The sequence below is a fragment of the Mustela nivalis genome (assembly GCF_964662115.1).
Source record: "Mustela nivalis genome assembly, chromosome: 8".
NCBI lineage: Eukaryota > Metazoa > Chordata > Mammalia > Carnivora > Mustelidae > Mustela > Mustela nivalis.
In genome coordinates, this window is record NC_139027.1 from 32,220,198 (window position 1) to 32,241,470 (window position 21,273).

General features: G+C 41.4%; 1 protein-coding gene across 20 annotated transcripts in view; it reads right to left on the reverse strand.

The window, feature by feature from the left end:
* SLC8A1 (solute carrier family 8 member A1) overlaps nucleotides 1-21,273 on the reverse strand; it is a 379,580-nt gene that overhangs the window by 288,847 nt on the left and 69,460 nt on the right. For 15 of the 20 annotated variants that reach the window (XM_082743258.1, XM_082743264.1, XM_082743271.1 and 12 more), the window contains one exon: nucleotides 13,078-14,909. In XM_082743258.1, coding sequence (XP_082599384.1) covers nucleotides 13,078-14,909 — 1,832 coding nt within the window. Of the gene's footprint in view, nucleotides 1-13,077; nucleotides 14,913-21,273 lie in introns of all 20 variants that reach the window. The other 5 variants (XM_082743260.1, XM_082743262.1, XM_082743266.1 and 2 more) reach the window with 1 other exon arrangement.

Here is a 21,273-nt window from a genome sequence, read left to right on the forward strand (position 1 = left end):
ATACATGGATGTATGCAGTATCACAGCTGGTGAGGAATAACGATCAATTTAGATAATAAGGACCACAGTGGCATGTCAGGTATGAGGAAGATTCATGGGTAAGTTGCTAACCAAACAGGCTTCTTTTAAGGCAGCAAAAGGAACAGGAATCACCCATTCCACACACCTTTTTGTTCTGGGCTAAGAGTAAGAACATGATCCTGGCAGTATCACATGAGGAATTTCATTTCATAGAAGCCGTAAGAAAAGTGAACATCCCACTACTTCGATACAGTATATTATTATCCTTACTGTTTCAATCATAACCCTCCCCCCAACTCTAATCCTGAATGACTCAGTACATCTTATGAAAACTTCTCAGGCATATTTCTATCATCACCAAAGACATTCCTCTGAGTCAGAGATGCAGGGCTCAGGGAATCAAAATGCAACACATTTTTCTCTCCTTGGACAATCCAATCCAGAAGGAAACTTGTTAAAATACTCTTCAAAAGGATAATAAGGTGAATAGACACCATGAAAGGTTTGTGGGTGTGAGTGGGTACCCAGCCAGGCAGCTTCTCAGGAGCTGGACTTGCTTAGGAAAGAGCCACAGGCTAAGTCCTAGACTACTCCGCTGGGGGGATTGTCAGGATTACCAGAGGAGCTGTCCATGTAGTTGGTTTCCAGTTTGGGTCCTGCCACTTAGAACAATTCATTTAACTCTCTGAACTTAAATTTCCCATCTGTAAAAGTCTTTGTTGCTTCCTTCTGGCTTTCTGCTGTCTAATAAAAAACCATTTGTTGAGCCCCTATTAGGTATTAATCACTCTGGCACTCCCCGTGCCCTAAAATAGATGTGCTAATGCCTGGTTGGTGTGAAGATGAAACAGACATGCAGGCACCTTGTAAATAGTACAGTGTTACGTAAAAGGAAAAAGTCTTCTCTCTGACCGTTCCCACGTTCCCCAGCAGCTCCAACACTCCAGGCTCCACGTTATATCTTTTCTCCCCCCCTTCCCCACCAAAATGCTGATTTCATTGATGGCGCCCACTCTGGACAGCATCTTGTTATAATTTTGATCATTTTGATCACTTTCCCTAGCTATCATTTTTACTAGGGTATTAGAAGAAAACTATATGCCTTGAGTGCCCCTACCTTAAATGTCAGCGCGCACACACATACACACACACACACATACTCATGCACACCATACACACAGAATCACAAAATCCAATAGGGTGCTTTTTTTTTTTTTTTTTAAAGAAAAGGAAGATAAGAGGAGAAGCACCTGTGCCTACTTCCCAGCAAGACTAGAATTGACTTGTGCGCACAGTCATCTGGGAAGGAATTAAAAGCAGCAACAATAGCAACAAATATTTACTAAGTACTTACTATAAGGCAGGTACTGGCTAACTGGATGTAATCTTTTATAATAGGTACTATTACCCTCATGCTACAGATGATGGAACTGAAATGGAAACAGGCTAAACATTTATGCTAACTGGATGTAATCTTTTATAATAGGTACTATTACCCTCATGCTACAGATGATGGAACTGAAATGGAAACAGGCTAAACATTTATGCATTTACAAAGTCTATGAGTGAGAAGGAGGACTTAAACCCCTGTTAATCCGGCCCCAGAGCCTGTGCTCTAGATCATTACATCACTGCAGAAGATGCCCATGGGTGGCCATTACAACTGTCAAGCGAGATGCTAAGCACTTGACTTTGTAAGGCTGTCATTTGTGTCCACCATGAATACCTACCATGCATACTTATTCTATGTGCAAGTTTGGGAAGCAACAAATTTAAAGTGTACATAGTTAGAATTTGGTGCACTGATTCCCTGATGCCCTGTAAAAAAAAGGAAAAAATATATTTTCTATATTTATGTTACATATGTAATAAATATATATATAGCACATGCAAGGACTCAAAACTCAGTAGACCAGAAGACTGGAACACTTTACTGTAGGGCCCAAGACCCAGATCCACCTCGAAATATCTCGAGGGCTCCGTATGCAGAAATGAGTCATTAAATTAAAACCCAAACAAAAACAGATGAATTTAAGAGATCACAGTATACAATGATTATAAAGAATGATTATGGGATATTAGGAAAGATGCTCCTTTCCTGAAAGAATTCAAACCTACAGAATATGCCTGTCACTCAAACAATGAAGTTTTGCAGGATATTTTGGCCATAGATATTGTCAGGTACCCATCCAGATGAGGACTTGATATGCTTTATGTGATTATTTTAGGATACTTGATATTTTATCTATAGTCATGTTTATAGTGATTGTGTTATTGATACATTATTTAATACTGTTCATATTCTACCATTCTATTAGAGACTATGTGTGGGTCAGACGAATCACTTCCTATAATACAACAGTTTAAACGTATCCCAGAATTCATCCATATAGAGTCCTTTTGTCCGTATTAACAGCAACTCAAAGAGACCTCCCACAGCTTTCAGTCTTTCCTTGGAAATCTGGGTGTCCTCCTTCAATAGCACGTCAGGATGTTCTGAGATGCTAGCCTACCAGAGTCCAAGACCCTGAAGGCACCGAGCCCCAGCAAGTCGCTGGGCTAGGTAGCTATGGTGTCTGTAATAGCCTTGCTCGTTCATGCTCAATATAATATCATTTCGGAGAAGAACTCACACGGGGTAGCATAAGCTCCCTCAATAATGCAGAGGATAAGGAAACAGCGCGAGCCAAGTGAAACCAATATGGCCTCCTTTCCTTACACCACACCCCTCTGAGTCCATCACTTCTATGAACCAAGAGCAGGCACTGGGTGGGTTGCTGCTGTCAGAGGTGGCCATGGCCGGGTGATGCTGCCAGCTCATTATCATTTGTTCTCAGCCTAACCACCAGCAAGAGCCCCATCAATACTAAGAGTGCCGAGAGAATGCGAAAGAAGGCACGGGGTAGTGAAACACCCGCACTAGTGTTTGACTGAGTTATCTGCATCTCCACCTCAGGGACATGAGATCCATGGCACCACATCTTTGTCTCCATTGTTCTTCCATAACCTTGCAACGACCTCGACACAGAACAGGTGCTCCTCAAACCTTTGCTGAAAGCAGGAACCAGTGAAAAGGTAGCGCCCCTACCCATTCTCTCAGATCTAAGAAGATTCCATAAGCTTCCTCTGGCTTCCCAAACATCCTGAGGCAACTGTATATACATTTGGTTTCAAGGACAAAGTTGTTGTCTATTTTTAATAAAGCAGCAGCTTGAGTGAATCCCCTGTCTACTCTCGTACTCTCCTTCTGCCTTTTGTTTGCTTGAGCAAGAATCTGGACTAATTTCAGGCTTCACTTCGTTTTAGTAATAACTGAAATCTAATCAGGGTGGCAAATTCTTTGTATCTGTCTCTGTCCCTCTGCCTGCCTCCCTTCTTCCCTCCTGGCTCTTTATCTGCCTACCCCTCCCGTTCCTTACTCTCTGAGCCTCCCTCTGCCCCTGCCTCCCCACCGCTCTCTTTTGTCCTCCTCCTCCCTCTGCCTGGAAGTACTTCTCTGCCTCTCTTCTCTTTCCTTCCCTCTTTCCCCTACCCCGTCCCTCTCCCTCCCCTCCTCCCACTCTATCTCCTTGCTTCCTCCTTTTGTCCCTTTCTCAGTGTCCACACCTCTGTCACCACACCTCTCTGCCCCCATCTGACCTCCCCCCCATTCCCTCTGCCCCTTTCTTGATCCCCAATCTTCGCCCTTCTGACCCCTCTCCTTCCCGCCTCTCTCTGCCTCCCCTCTCTCTCCCTCTTTCAGCTAATACCTAAATCTCACATTCAGAGATACACACCTTGAACTAAATAGCTCATTTTTAAAACTGTGTCAAGTTTATAACATTTTGTGTGTGGGAATGAAAGCTACCCTCCGAGAATTTTTTTTTTGTGGTTTTTTGGTTTTTTTTGTTTTTGTTTTTAACTGTGCCCTAAATATTAAGCTCTATGTAAACAGGACTTAATTTTACTTTCTCACCTTTACCTTGGTAAATGAGTGCGTGTGTATGTGTTGTAAGAGAAAACTTCCCTGTTGAAAGAGAACCTCTGGGGGCTTCTGTTAGAGGTTATAATTAATTATATTTATAAACACATTGACAACAAGTTTACTCCAAACAGACCAATAATTCGCCTCCAAAACTTAAAAAAAAAAAATAAAATAAAACTATTCAAAAAGCAAAGTAGTGACAGACACACTTGAACACTGATTTTTGTATAGAGTGTATGCAAGTTATCATTTGACAGTCATCTGATTTTAAGTAGAAGTTTTCTTTGTTACTGTTCTTGTCCCCTAGGGAAAATATAATTTGGAAGCAAGAGTGACTTGGCATTGGGCTTTTTAAAAAGTATCTAAAATTTCCATTTCACTTGAGAAGGTTCGTATCAGAGGAACTGTCACATGCGTCCCTTGTTCTAGAAAACTTCCTAACCAAGAATTCTTACCATTTCTGGGGGGACCAAGAACTGAACTTGGTAAGCTGTTGGCTGTGCTGACAAGGTAACAAGCATCCTTTGGTAATGCTTCTCTGTTGTCATTAATTTACATTGTCTTGTAACATACATTAGAAAGATCGACCAAGAAACTACTATTTTAAGAACGGAGAAAAGCTACATTCACTGTTCAGCCTTGTTAGGAAGTTACACCATACAAGGCCAGTGCAGGCAATGACAGATAGCTACTAATAAAGAAGTTTCTTTTTCATTTAGGCACAAAGTGAAAATAAATACCACAAGGGACAAAAGAATAGACAATAATTGAACAGGTCAGGTACATGGAAGGATTATACCATTAGCATGTTCTTGCCTTTCGCAGTCAGTTTACTCATGGCGCTTCTGAGTTAACAGAGAGTGGGGGTGGGGTACAGTGTGGTTCATGCATGTTCAGCAGTTCCAGAAAACACAGACCGCTGCTCTAGTTTCTCATCCTCAGAACCACGTAAGTAGATGCTGCAGTCCAGATGACCACACTAAAAGCCCCCCCCCCCCAACATGCTCATCCTCACCTGGGAAAGTCGTTCAGAAGGAGAACCACCCCAAATGAAGCCCTGCAGATTTTATACCATCGCTATTAGCTGTGTGAAGCCTCAGGTTCTCCATCTGTGAAAGGAGTATAAAAGCACCTAGCTAACAGTTGTTATGAAGATGAAATCAAATGAACATTGTAAGAAAAACAGCATGAAACCTGGCTCCCAACACATCTCAGACCACTACCATCTCCACCTTCATTATCACCTCCTGACCACCACCCTATCCAGAACCGCCCTCTCTAACACCAGTACCACAACTACCACCATCATCACCACCAGCTCCAACACCACCACCACCACTACTACTACTACTACTACTACCGCCAGCACCAGCACCATCTCTAAAACCATCACCTCCAATAGCAGCACAACCACCACCATCGCCACCAGCACCATTACCGCCACCAGCACCATTACCACCACCACCATCACATCCCAAACCACCTCCAACGCCATTACCACCACCACCACATCCACGTCCTCCACCCCTGCCCCTATCACAACCATCACCACCCCAATCACCACTACCCCGCCACCATCTACTACTGTCATCCTCATTTTACAGGTGAGGTGAGCGCGAGTCATTTCCTGAAAATCACGAAGCTCAGAGGAAACCAAGGTAGAGCTCAACCGTAGGTATGGAATCCAAGTTGAATTCCTTCTAAGTCCATCTTTATCTCAGGGAGTCTAACATGGAAAAGTGGAGTGGTCTTAGTTTCCAGGGTCATTGCAGGGCTTCAAGAGTACCCAGAACTCCAGATCCCCCATGCCTCAGCCTCCTGGAAATAAAATATCCCAGGCTGCTTCATCACTATCTGAATCACCAGGTGTAAGGAAATTTCCCTGGGTGCCCTGTTATGAACACCAGCCTGAAAGGCAAAGTTCTGTGCTGGGCTCTGTTTTTGCCCCCTGCCTCCCTCTCTTCTGCTGTCCCCGAAGAACACAATGTCTATTCCCCTATCTGACCCTGTGGAGACATTATAAGAAGGAAAGAAAATGTCATCTAGAGCACAAATCCTCAGGAGAAAGGCAGGAAATGAAAAGGCATTGTTTATTTCGCCTGGCTCTACAGTGAGACAGCTGTATGGGCCTGAGAGAAGAATGAGCCCCGGCTGGCTCAACCTTTGGCAAATAGATGGGCATTACGTAGGCAGTATGTCGAGCCAGGAGAGGAAGCAAAGGAGGAGATTTCCTTTAATTCTGCCCATATTGTTGACGGCTTGCATTCCCTCCCAGGGCCTTCTGGACTTCCCCACTATCAGAGCAGAAAGCACAGGGCAGTGTGGGAGGCCAGGAGCTAAAGCCACTAGCTGCCGCAGTTTCTTGCTTCCTTGGCCGGCACCTTCCACAGGGCTCCCTGATGTGGGCTCGTCCTGAGCAGTTACAAAGATCATGGCTAGTGCCACTCACCCACCTTACATTTGGCTGTCCTCTCTTTCTTAAGCCACTTCTGTTCTATCCTCTCGCAAGGATAACACTTAAGAATCGCGTGGTGTGTATAATGTAATAGTGGCCTAACAGCTTCCCCAACCCCCCAGAATGTATCTCCCATGAGCAGATGTCAGGAACCACGACAGAACATGATGGAGATATTTTATGGGAAAGCCTCTATTGTTCTCAATACACTGAAACCCACAGGCAGGCTTCTACACCTGAGCTAGTAAGGACAGAGCAGCATAACAACAAATAACCCCACCATAGGTGTTAGACCCTCAAGATTGCTCATTCAAAGGAATTAAGCATGCCTAAGTCTCTTCCCCAGGTTACCAGTGTCCTCAGAAAAAAAGCAAAACAAAACAAAGAAAATTGCTTCCTACTTCAACAATTTAGTATAAAACCTGCTCAGTCTTTACCAAGAGGGTGGTTGTGCCCTGCTAACCCTGAAAAAATGGGACAAAAGGGGGAGGTGCAATGGGTTAAGGGCAGCTCAAGGGGGAACAGGATTCAGGTAAGTCAAAAGCATCCCTAGAGATCAACCACTAATTCACAAAGTGCATGTTATTAGACCACATGTTATTAGAAATTTTGTAAATTTTCTTTAGAAATACAAGAGGCAATCTGGTAGAGAGGGACAAGCACTTGAGCATTTTCTTTTTTTAAAAGTAGATCAGCTCTTTTATTTATATTTACCTAATTTAATGTAAAACTCTTAACATGAGCTCTACCTTCTTTTTTTTTCTTTTAAGAGTTTATTTATTTATTTGACAGACAGAGATAACAAGTAGCCAGAGAGGCAGGCAGAGAGTGAGAGGGAAACAGGCTCCCCACTGAGCAGAGAGCCCAATGCGGGGCTCTATCGCAAGCAAGACCCTGGGACCACAACCCAAGCCAAAGGCACAGGCCCCACTGAGCCACCCAGATACCCTGAACTCTACTCTCTTAACAGATTTTAAGTGCACAGTACAATAGTGCTAACTACAGGCTCAATGTTGTTGTATAGTAGCTCTCTAGAACTAATTCATTTTGCATTACTGAAACATTATACCTGCTGATTTGAACCCCTTCCTTTCCTCCCCCACCTGCCCCTGGCAACCACAATTCTGCTTTCTGTTTCTAGGAGTGAATATTTTAGCTATCTCATATAAGTAGAATCATTAGGTGTTTGCTCTTCTGTGACTAGCTTAAAGGGACATATACTCAGATTAATTTAAATACCTTCACGAGGATCTAAAATCCCATTAAAGAAAATCACTGTTCATTGCATCTTTCATTCAGTTTGATAACCATCCCATCTACTTAGTGAAATGGTCCATACTTTCAGGTTTACCAAGATACTACTCCATCTTAAAAAACACATTTTTCTCTCTGGTTATGCCTTCTGTCCTTCAAAAGCAACTCCAAATATTTTGTCCAAAATTTAGAGTTCTACTGTGTCCCCCGTGTCTTCATAATGGTGTGTGTCCCTTTCAAAATATGAGTTATCTCATCATCTCCCATTTTAGAGTATAAGGAATAGATTTTTTCTGTTCCCTTCGTAATAACTAGCCCAGTACTGGGCACAGATCAGTAGCTTATTAAGCATGTGCAGAGTGATTGGTACAGGAATTCTATTCTAGCCCTAACCAAGTAAAGCAATCATCCCCCTCTGGAATGACCTTGAATGACGATTCAGAAAAGAGTCCATAATTTAAACACTTCAGTGTGTCTGAACTAAGATATCTTCTCATTTGCTAAGATAAAACTTCTTTACATAACTATATTATAACCCTAAACTCTAATCAGCAGTGGGAAAATGAGATTACCACAGTAAACATGGCAATCTGATTGACATAGTAAACAACCCTGCAGCACATAATCAATTTAGGCTTCTGGCAATATTGAATGGGAAGTCAAAATATTTTTTGGCTATTACCCTGCCTTATGTTTGTAATAGTTCTGCATTCATGAAAACATATGCATTTATAAAAACACTTCTTGTACTTATAATTTAGATTTGCAGATGATACTACATGTGGTTTGGATTTAAGAAGAGACAAATATTGCAGTCTGAGAAGATAATCCACCAAAGTAGAAATCCATTAAAATCCTAAAATAATTTCATCTAAATTTCTTACATCAGCATATTACCTAAGAAAGTTTTATATCAGTATAAAATCATGGTTCCATCATTCTAATAGATTAAATGTATCAAATAAAATTCTTCTTCCATAAAGTAAATCTTGAGTATGTTGAATTCAAATATGTACTAATGGCCTTTCCTGTCTAGCATTATTTTCTGTAGTGCTTTTCATCATTTCTGATTCCCCTAAAGATACAAAATTATTCTTCTGTTCTGACCCCTTGAAGTTTTCTTACAAATTTTGTTTCATCTTTTTTTATTTCCTTAAACAGCGGGCTGCTTTCTTGCATTATACATTTGTCCTACTCTCCGAACTGAACTTCTCTCTTATAAAGCGAGGTCTTTACTCCCTGGAATTCTATAGAGCAAGAATAGAATACTGGTAATATAGGTAGCAAAAACAAAGTATTTCTTCTTCCTGGAGTATAATAATAACAATGCCATTGAGCCTATATAATACTGAAATTTTATTTCTTTTCTGTTTCTTTCTCCAGAAAAAGCAATATAAAGATTGAGTGTCAAATAGCTATATTTGTTGGGACATCTTGCATATCGTATTTTCTAAACTTAACAAAGTCACAATCGCTGCATTTTATATGCAAGCAATGAATCATGGAACTCTATATCAAAAACTAATGATGTACTGTATAGTGACTAACAACATAAAAATAAGAGTCACAATTTTGGACAGATCCATTGATTAATAAATTATTGTAGCTAGGAACCCCCAGGAAACTGATTTGTTGAGCAATATATTCCATGCATTTTCCAACCCACACACCTCATCTTTCAACTCTGTATTTTAAATAGGTAATAGTAAATGCTCGTGATCTTTTGAGTCCTCCTCCAAAAGTATTGTTATTGGGTTATAATTAAGTAATTGAATTTGATTTGTATCTACATTAGTTAATTAACCTTAACATTTTCCAGAACAGTCAAGCTCATGTTAGACCTTGGAAGACCAAACAACATTTTGTAATAATTATTACCACTAAACTAGCATCATTAAAAAACAACCATTAGTGGCTCTTCAAATTTGTGGATATCACCTACCAAACCACAAATCAAATTGGCAAGTTCTTCATTTATTTTTTATTAGCTGTTAACATTAGACAGGATTCCCTGCTGAAAGTCAAGATTAGCTGGCATGGGCTTAGTATTTGTCATTGATTGAGTTGATACAAAAGCACGTGCTAACTGTTAATTATCTCTATTAATGGGTTTTGCATTGTAATTTGAAAATGCCTTACTGAGAATACACTTTATTTAAGGTTCCAAGCACCACTTATCACTTATCAGTATCTTTTTCAGATACAGATTTTGATCTTAAAAAAAGGTCAGGTTGAAATAATTCAACTCATTTATATAGAAATGTGAATGAATAGGTACAGATATGCTTATATTATACATTTAAATGACTTCTACAAAAATAAGATCAGAGATTAGGAATCTATCTTGCTTTTGAAACTGAAAAATCAGTAAAGCTGCCTGCCTCTTGATCTCCATCCCTGATTACACTGGACCCAAGGTAAAACTATCTACCTGTCTTTATGGCTTTTTAAAATAGGCAAGTTTGAAATCCAGGCTTTTCCTAGCATCTCTTTATGGTGCTCTGAAAAGAAACCATAAATTCTGGCTTTGTGCACGACATTAAACAGAAAAGCAAAAAAAAAAAAAAAAAAAAGATGTTTTAAAAAAATAGTTAATAAAGTTCACTGGCATCAACAGTCCTATCTATGTGTTGTAGGTTTTTAAGAAAGTCACCTCTCAAGATGAATTATGTAATTGGATGAGACATAAATTCATTCTTCAAGAAAAACCGGGTTGAAGTCCGCATGGTCCAGCGGATGACTACTCTGTCACTTGGGTCTGACTGTGTGGACCTGGCATTAGAAACAACTTCCAGAGGAAGAATGACCCATGAAGAAAAGGGAAGAGAAGGAGAAGAAGGAGAAAAACAAGGGGCCTTTGATAATATCATGCTTTTCTAGAAGCATTATGTTGAAATCCTCGGTCCCTAGCTGAAGGCTAAGTCCCAGTCACCTAAACACATTTATTTAAGCAACAGAGGTAGTAAGCATCTACAAAGCTTCTCAGCACTCTATAACGTCAGGATAAAGATTCTTTAAAATAAAAATTCTAGAAAAAAAGAATGGAGGGCTGTAATTTTGTCCCACTGATAAGTAAGATGTTGGATATTTCTAAAATTTCATATTTCAACTTAGGGAATAAAATACAGTAAGAGTTTTTATTAAACAAGAAATAGTGATTGATCTAGAATACTCCTAAGAATACACACACACACACACACACACACACACACACACACACAGACACACAGATGGCATGCCAATAATACTACCCATCCTACCAATTTTCACAAGATATTTAAATCTCTAAAGCTGGAATTTGGCACTATTCCTTCCTTAGCAAGAATTAAATCAATTTAATGGCATAGGGTGAATGTTTTAAATGGAGTTCAGCAGAATAAACTATTCCATCAAATCACTGTCAATCTTTTTTTTTTTTTTTCCCTTCTTCCTCTTCTACATTGTGTCCAAAAAAAGGTTATTTATCTACAGTTTGGTAAAGTCCTGGACAGCAGAATCGATTAGGAAAGACTGCCTCTCAAATAAACAATACAAAGCCGTTCTTTTTAGCAAAAAGCAAGACCAAATTTTCAGGAGAAAACATCCTAAGTAAAATGAATAAACAAAACAAAATACCCATTGGGTCCTATTTAAGTGCTACCCTTGGGAGTTCATTTAAGAATATTCAATACTCCTTTAGTAACATGCAATATACTTTTACATGGATTACAAGGGCCATCTCATACGACAGGGTTCCATAACTGAAATGATTAGAAAATATAATGAGAAAGAATCCCTAACAAAGGATTCAAGTTTATGAGCTAATTGTGGGCAGGATCCCATTCAATACAAGGCCTCTGGGAAAATCCTTCTGTAAGTATGCAGGATATTCATTTGCTTCTATATTACTATCTTTCAGTAAAATACATGTCCAACAAAACACACCTCAAACGTGGAACATTAACAATATAAGAACCAACAGAAAACATATTCATCCAAAGTTACCCCCACACATCTGAAGGTGGATATTATCATCTTTGCTTTGATTTCATCATGATATCACACTCAGTAAGAGTTCATCTCTATAATACAGTATTAAAGAGAAGTAAAAAGGAAGGCATCTGCAGGAACATCTCTTCCCTCTGCCCATTTCCACCCCCGTCCCCCTTCACCCTCTTCTTTTAGCAAGAGAAATTTCATTTTGGAGAGAATGTACTTGGCATTTGACACATCACATAACGTTTACGCAAGAGTTAACCATTTTTAGAACAAACTGTATTATATATATTTTTTCTTTCCTGGAAATTCCTAAGTTGCCAATGATTCAACCAACATGATCAATCATTGTAATGTCCTCTGTTGTACTGCAAATATTATAGTTTCTTTCGTTCCTTCCTTTCTTCCTTTTCTTTCCTTCCTTCCTTCCTTTTCTCCCTCCTTCCTTCCTTCCCGTTTCGACACTGCTTGTTGAGTCAACTTTCTGGCTTGCATTTGGTAAGTATAATGCCCCCTCTTAGGCAAGGGAGGAGGAACAGTTCTAAACAGCAGCTGTCAAAGGCAGAATCATTGCACAACCAGGCACCTGGTGATACATTAGCAAGTGTCACCATGAAGTGCCAATAGGAAGAGTAAATTGTTCCCAGTTCTTTTCTCTGACCTGTTCCCTGTCAACAAGGAGGCTTGGACAGAATCGTATTCTCTCCCCATCGCTCTGTCAATAGGGTAGAAGGGTTTACCTAACCATGGAAAATAAAATCAGACTAGAACTCCATAAGAGCTGATGACTTTTCTCACACTGGCGTAAGACTAAAAAAAGCAGGGGTGGTCATTAAGTCCTAATTAAGCATTACCATGTAAGCAGAAACATTATCTTACATCGTCGCAAATATACAGCATCAGATAAAAGCAGCAAAAAACATTCCAGCCAGCCTTGGTAGCCAGGAAATTCTTTTCAAAGGTGTTTCCTTTTTAAGCTTTCCCAATTTGTACTCAGTAATAAGTTAGGGACTTAATGTAATGTTCTAAATATTCCCTTTTGATAAATAAATAAATAAATAAATATTCCCTTTCTGCGTGTGTATTATGTGATTCAAACTAGAATACAAATTTCCCAACCCATCATAAGCGGTTTGATAAATTGTGTCACAAAACTCATTCTATCCTAACTGCTATAAATGCACTTAAATTATGCAAAAGTACAGTAGTTAAAAATAGAACCAAATTAAGATCTCTATATGGAGTAGATTGATAAGTATGGCACAGCAGGGGGCATTTTCAAGTGGTCTTGTATAGCAAATATTCCATTCCTTGTGTGCCATTTAGTTAAAAAAAAAAAAAAATGACATCCACTCTCCCATCCACCAAGGCACTCGACCCCACACACAGGTATAAAAAAACAACTTACACAATTTCATCGTTCTGGAATTCAAGCTCTCCACAAGTGTCCTCGAAGTCCTCGCCTCCGCCTCTGGCTGTTCCTTCGATGGTTTTATAGGGAACGATAACATTTCCTCGAGCTCCAGATGTTCTCAATACCTTCACCTCCATAATGCCAATGCTCTCACTCACGTGAGTCACAGGCTCCTCAAAGGTAAAGATGCCTGCATGGTCATCATCAAAAATGGTCACAGTGGCAGTGGAAGGAGATCCGAGGCAAGCGAGTGTAGAAACATGATTGGCTTCCAGGATGCCATCTTCTGAGGCATCACAAGAGACTTTGACATTGCTCAAATGCACAAGGAAATTTTCATCCTCCTCAAAGATATCGTCATCAATGATGCCAACTCTGATTTCCTTCTGGGTCTCACCAGGCTTGAAGACCACAGTTCCTTCGGTAAATTCATAATCAGACCCAGCATTGGCTGTGCCATCCTCTGTTCTGAAGTCAACAAACACAGTGTTAGTCAAGTCGCCACCTCTGCGGATAATGGTCAGGGCAACAGTACCGCAGTTCTCCAGACACTGATAGGTCCCTTGTTCAAAGAAGATCTGACTCACAGGGTCATTTTCAGCCACTTCGGTGTTGACCTCATGCATGCTGACAGCCTTCCTTGCCTGGTCAGCTGCGTGTCTCTTTAAAATGTTGCCGGCTCCAGTCATCAGGCGGGTAGCTTGGATGCGGTAAAAAGCTCGACTCTTTTGCTGCTGACTTAGGACTTGGTAGTTAGCTAATTCTATTAATTGCTCTATTTCTTTCTCCGGGTGCTTCTGCTTGAGCTCCTTCAGAATCCTTGCCATTTCTCGCCTGGCCTCTTCATCATCTTGGTCCCTCTCATCGACCTCCAGAACAAGAGCGCCATCTAAGAAATTGTCAACGTGGGAGTTGACCACTTTCCCATCCATTTCAATTTCAGTCTTGGAAGATGGCCTGTCTCCTTCATGCTCGATGATCATTCCCCTCTGCTTGCCAGCCCGATACCTCTTATAGACATACTTATAGAAAAGAAGCCTCCTATCTGCTACCCAAGCGAACACGACACAGATGGGAAAGAAGAAGAAGGTAAGCAAACCTTCCCAGACCTCTACTACCCCGGGAGAGGTGACGGACAAAATAATGTAAAGCCAAGTATAGGCAAAGATGCTCCAGGCTGCTGTCACAAAAAACACACGCAAATGCTTTATCTTCCTTGTCTCTCCATCTGGGACTACATAGACACAAAGGGCAATAATGATGAACATATTGAATGCGGCACTTCCCACGATGGTGCTAGGACCCAGGTCTCCTGCAGTAAAGTTATGGCCGCACACTTCAATTACGGAAAGGAGAATCTCTGGAGCAGAAGATCCCAGGGCCATCAAGGTCAGGTTGGAAACCGTCTCATTCCAGATCCTCACAGTGGTCTTGGTGGTCTCTCCATTGGGCTTCTTTATAGTTATTTCTTTCTCTTGAGATGTGATGACTTCTATAGAGGACATGAACCGGTCGGCAATGATAGAGACTCCAAGAAACATGTAGACCATGGCCACAAAATACACAGTAGCTCTAGCAATTTTGTCTCCAAAGGAAGGGTCTTGGGGTTCCCAAATGGGTAAAATCACCCCTTTCTTACAGTAATATGAGCCAGTACACTCGCCAGTTTCATTAACTTCTCCTTCCATTTCTGTCTCTGCACTTATAAGGTCCACGTGGGAAAATAAGAGAGCCACAATGGCTAACAGATGACATCCCATCGAAAAGGTAGGTGAGGGTCTTAACCGCAGCATGTTGTACAATGGTAGACTTCCGAGTGTCCCAACCTACTGGCAAAAATAAGATGGAGGGAGGGTGGGGAAAAAAAAAGTCACATCATCAGAGCCAGATCCAAAGCATGACCAATTACTGATTTTTATTGCTTTTACCAATGATTTGTTTAAATTTGACTACCATAATACCTATGGTAAATAATTATTCTAAGTATCCATCAGTGATTAAGCAATCTTTTGAAAAATTTACAATTCAATCTCTCCACGTGTGAATTTTCTACTTGTAGTCTCCATTCACTGAGCAATGTACACAATTGACTTATTGGAAATGAAAAGTTCAATTATAACCTTGCCTTGTTGACTACATAGCTACGCATGCTAAGAGCCAATAAGGGGAGGAAAAAACCTTTTTTTTTTTTTTTTTTTTTTTTTTTTTTAAGATTTTTATTTATTTATTTGACAGAGGAAAAAACCTTTTGATGCATTAAATAATTTTCTCCTTGTTGCTAATGCAGATTTTCTTTTAAATTCTGGTTAGTACAATTACCTTCCAGAAACCGTTTCATTACCAAAATCACCTTATTAAGACTGATACTTTAAAGTTCAGACTCTAAAAACCTAGCCAACACAAGGCCTTTTGATGATCTTAAATGCTGGAGCAGACCTTGTACCACAGTTTTTTAAATCATGTCCCACTGCACCAAATGGCCTTGGAAACACAGAGATCTCTTCAAGCTTTCCTACAAACTCAACAGAAGCTGTACTTGAGGGGGAAAAGAAATCTTCTGTAATGCAAACTTTCCGCACATTAAGTACAGTTTTGAAAAGCACATTTTGCTGAGAGCACATTTCCTCCTCATTTTCAGCAAGCCCAGTGCTCCTGATGTGTTAGCGGCTGGGCACCTGGGTCTTGAAGCACAGCGCTCCACATCTGGGGACAGACCTCGCACTAGAGTCTGTGGCTGTCTGCAACAGGAAAGGGAGATAACAGTCCTGGGTCTAGTTGTGTGTTAAAACCCTTGTCTGGCAGGCTGTGAAATCAGCTTTACCAGTCATAAAATGTTCCTTCTCGGGGTTGATGTCATCCTTTCCAGGGCCATTCTAAAACACATATTAGTTCTACAGAGGGTTCAAGTGACCAAAAAAAAAAAAAAAAATACAGGAGCCGTAATTCCAACTAAATTAGCTCATGTGGCAGAACAGCAGTGACCACAAACTACACATCTGATGAAGGGCTGCAGGCAATTACAGATCGAGCAGGAGAGTCACCGAGCCACACAGGGCCTGGTAGACAAGGCCAAGGGGCAGACTGAGAAACCATGGCTCTGAATTCACCCACCAGCTCAGGCAAAATGCCTCTCTGCCCAGATATCACTTCTGCCCCTGAGGCTTTGTAAGGTGCTGACGGAGAGGAGGGTCTGCTCTAAGTCAGGGTAATTCCGGCCTAGAAGGCCAGTTCCAACATCAGACAAAGTGATGGCAAGGGAGCGTCCTGAGTCAGAACATAGTCTTGTGGCCCGATAAAAAGTTCACAATGGAGCTAGACTGGAACCTTCCACAGCCTGGGGTGGTCTGAGAGCCACCCATGCACTCACCTACGTTCTCTGGCCCAGGTTGGCCACTCATGGTGGGAGTGGAAATTCACCAAGGCCCAGGCAGAGCCCCCTGGTCCAGCTCTTTCTGGCAGACCCTCAAAGAGCCCACCATTGGCCTAAAATTCCTTTTAGCTCATCACTATGGGGAGATAAGCTCTGACATTTTTCTCAGACAAGCCTCGGCTAAAGGTTGTAATGGCAGAATTACATTCTACATAAAAGGCTGAAAAAATAGAAAAAGCGTCTTTTCAAAATATGCCAAGATTCATGGTCAGTGGGTCTACTTAATCAGTCATTACAGGGCTTGGGTGGGACTGCCACTCAAAACAAGGAGACACGGGGCACTTGGGTGACTTAGTGGGTTAAGCCTCTGCCTCTAGATCGGGTCATGATCTCGGGGTCCTGGGATCGAGCCCAGCATCGGGCTCTCTGCTTAGTAGGGAGCCTGCTTCCTCTTCTCTCTGCCTGCCTCTCTGCCTACTTGTGATCTCTGTCTGTTAAATAAATAAACAAAATCTTAAAAAAAAAAAAACACAAGGAGTCACCGAAACAATGTGCAAGAGTAGTGGAAGGTCTAACTCTAATTCCAATTCCATCATGAGCCATTTATTCCACAAATATTTATGGGTGCTGCCTAACCACGTGTTTCAGAATCACCTGCTAGGCTCTCTCCTAGGACCTAAGAGTTCATCAGAGAATTAAAAACAAACAAACAACAAAAACAAAGTCTCTGTCCTTGCAGACCATATATTCTACTGGGGTGGAAACAGACAAATAAATAGAAATATCAGATGCTAAAAAGTGCTAGGGGATGGAGCAGAAAGCAATGTTAAGTAAGACAAGGAGTCTGCGTGTGTGAGTGTGTGTGTGTGTACACACACAGCACGCAGGATTTTGTACTGGATGGTTAAGGAAGGCCTCTCTGATAAGGCAACACTGGAGCAAAATCCTGAAGGAAGTAAGAGACCAAGCCTTGTGGATATCTACAGGAAGAGAATTCCAGCAAATGCCAAGACCCAGAAGGACTTGTCTTTGCATAGTCCAGGAACCACAGAGGAACCAGTGTGATGAGAGAGCTCTGGAGCTGGGAACAGACAGCGGATGGATTAGGAGGGGCATGGAGGCTACCATAAGGCATTGGCTTTGATTGTGAAAGAGATGGGACTCGGGGAGGTTCTGATCAGAAGAGTGGTATCCGCTGAGTCTCCTATCAAAAACATCTTTCTGCTGGCTCCATGAAGAATAAGAGTACAGGGGCACCTGCGTGGCTCATTCATTAAGCCTTTGCCTTCGGCTCAGGTCAGTATCCCAATGTCCTGGGATCGAGCCCCACATTGGACTCCCTGCTCAGTGAGGAGCCTGCTTCTCCCTCCCCAGCTCTCCCTGCTTGTGTTCCCTCTCTCGCTGTGTCTCTCTCTCTTTCTCTCTCTGTCAAGTAAATAAATATAATCTTTAAAAAAAAAAAAAAAAAAAGACTAAGAGTACAGGGATACGAGTGCAAACAAGGAGACCAGTTTTTGCCTTTTATTAAAAAACAAAAAACAAACAAACAAACAAAAAAAAAAACAGAATTACAACTGATTCCAATGCCTGGCAAGTATAAAAAATGACACAGTGGCGATCTCAACTTTAAAAAGGAGAAGGAAACAACTGGTAGTGACCCTTTGGAAGATATACAATTCCAAATGTCTTGGGAACCTGTGAGGATCAGAAAGGTTAAGTATTTGCTCCCAGAGAGTAGTATGGAAAAGAGAAAGTAAACCCAGAACAGTGATTCCAACCTGTGCCCAACTCGAGGACTGATATAATCAACCACTTCCTTTAAATTCCTGCCAAATCTCATCTGTCCATTTTCACAGTTCAGCCAAAATGAGCTTCCTAAAGTACAGATGTGACCCCCTACCCCCCCCTTAAAGCTCTCCATTGGTTGCTTCTTGCCATAAAAATAAACCCAATCCTTTCAATAGGCTGTTCAGACCTTTTAGGATCCAGTCTCCAAGTTCTAAAATATGGAAATTCTCTCCATTTCCTGACCATGACAACACTTTCTTACCTCCAGGTAAGATTCAGGATTGTGTTTTCTGTGCTCCAAACTATTTTGTTTCTTAGAAGCATAGGTCAAAATGGCACAACAGCAAATCATGGTCAGTTGCCCAAGAGATTAACAGTAGGTTTTATTCGTAAACACGAATGGTGTTGCCATTTCCAATATGGTCCATGAGAATAGCACCACCTGGAGTTGTGCAATGCAGTGTCTTAAGAATGACATTTTGCAGAAGATATTATTAGCCCATTTCAGAAATGGGTTCACTGAGCCTCAGACAGGTTAAGTGCTTGTCAGAAAGTCATACAGATAGGAAACTCCTGAACTAAGATCTAAACCCTGATAAGAGCATCCCTGATAGTGTATGAAGTCATCTCAGAGAGTATTGGATTTGGGCTTGGACTGGCCTGTTGGAAAACCTTTTGGCTTCCATGCAGGGTAAGGAGGGTCTCAGTAGCAAAAGTTCCTTGGAAGGTTTCCAATAGCCTGGCTTTTATCTTATGGGTTAGAGACTCCAACAAACAGGCATCCATAGCTGTGATGTAATGTGTGAGCTGACATGCCCTAGAGATCACCGCCCCTTACCTGGTCAGTTTTTAGCAATTACCCGACCACCTCTTCCTACATACATTCTCAGGGCAATCTATAAGGTCAGCCAAAAAAAAAAAAAAAAAAAAGAAAGAAAGAAAAGAAAAAAAAAGCCCTCCCCCACCCCACATCTCACAACTGTTATTAGCCAAAAGGGTACAGATGTCTAAGAGTGGATGCAACTGTAAAAATTCCGATCAGAGAAAAAGGAAAGGGCTTTCTGAGGTTAAGTGCAAAACATCACGATTATATTCAAAAGGTGGCAGTATTATAATTTGTGAAATCAGTAGACACAAAACACTGAGACAGGTTTTTGGCAATGGAAAGAATTCTCTGGACTTTAGTTTCTTCTTTTATTAAATTAACACCAAATTCAAATGTTTGGGAGGAGAGGGGGCAGACAGCATCTAAACGAGAGGTTCTTCTTCATTCTTTCATTTCAGGGTCTTTCTTCCATCATCAGATTCAAGCAAATCCTCCCAATTGTCTCCTCAAATATGTATTTCCATAAATTTTCAGCAGGAAAGAAGCTGCTAGTATGTTGTTCTGTTGCCTGGCTTTTTAAAATATTCTGCCCTGATCACCTGAACTCTGGAACAAGGATAGGTTGGTTTTCATGGTGCTTTCCAAACAACTCTTAAGTTCTCAGCCAGTTCTTGCTCAGGAATAGCCGTTACATCATCCAAAGGAGCCTTCAGCACCGTAGCAAGAAGACCCAGAGTGTCTTCTGCTCATTCTTTATCTTGAAGCCAACAGACAATCCCAGCTCCTACAGAGGGATGTGCTTTTGGTAGGGGAAGGGGACATGTACCTGCAAGACAGATTTTTGGCAAATGGCTTCTATAAAGGGTGAGGAAGAGCCCCACCCCCCCCACCCCCTGGCAGAGACCTAAAGACTCATCAGGCAGCAGAGCAATGGGTTCCTTATGGGAAGCTGGAGCCAGGGTTGACCACCAAGGAGGACCCGGTTCTTAGAGAAGAAATACATTTGGCATTCCCGCCAGCCCCGTGCACAAAGGCGGCCGAATCTCATTCCATTGATTGGCAGCTGAAGTGATTCAAAGGAACTCCTTGACTCTCCCTCATCAGGACCTGGAATTCCCTTCTATGTAACTCTTGCTGAGTGAAAACATCAAAGCTTAGCAATTCATCCGTTTCTAAGGCAACATTTAAGCAACCCTAAGTTCTTATCCACTACTGAGACAAGCACTGGCGAATGCTTTTAGACAAAGAGATGATGCCAAAATGATTTGCCTTATCTGACCATCCATCCAGGGTGAAAATTACTCTCTGGCACCCAGTCTCAGGCCAACAGACCATGACCACGAGTTACAGAGGAGCTCTGGTCCCACAAGGACTCTCTGCTCTTACCTTTTTTTTTTTTTTCTTTTTAAAGAAAGAATTTCCTTTTTGTTGCTTAATAAATTGGGACAGGTCCTCTAGAATACAGCAGCAAGAGTTCATATAAGGGGCTCAAGTCCTCTGGTTGAATGTTTGAGACTACAGCCAGGATCCTGGGCCAGGTCAGAAAACACTCACCTCATTCATCAAAGGAAGACACTGGGGTGATTGGTCAGACAGTGAGGCCAAAAACAGAAAGATGAATTTAGGATTTTAAACAATGAAGAAGTTATTGAAAAGTCATGAGATGTAACCCATGGCCCTTTCCCCTACTTTGCTTTTCTACATAGAACTTCTTCTTCTTTATGTGCTAATATAACTTATTTGATGGTTCTGTGTATTGCCTTTCTCTCTCTGATAGATGTTAAATTCTGTACAGGCTGAGATTTTTGTCTCTTTTGTTCATTGATGGATCCCAACCCAGCTCCTAGAGCAGAATCTGGCACATAAAAGACACATAGCACCTGTTTACTGAATGAATAAAATCATTTTCATAGGGTCATGGGCTGATTCACCAAATCTCTGAAGGTGAATCAGAATCTGGGGGCTGAGACGAGGCATTTGCCCTGAAAAATGTGCCTTGACTGAAGCAGAAGCCCCTAAAATGAGCAGATGCCAGTATCGCCCTGAAAAGCCAATGTGAGGATTAAGTGGAGGGGAGGAAATGTGATTCAGGCTCATGGGCAGAGAACCTCAGGCTGGAAAAACTGAACTCCGGCATAGAGAAGGGGGACTCTGCAGTTTTCCCCAGTACCTGGGCGCAGGTCCTCCTCCATGAGCCCTAGCTTGC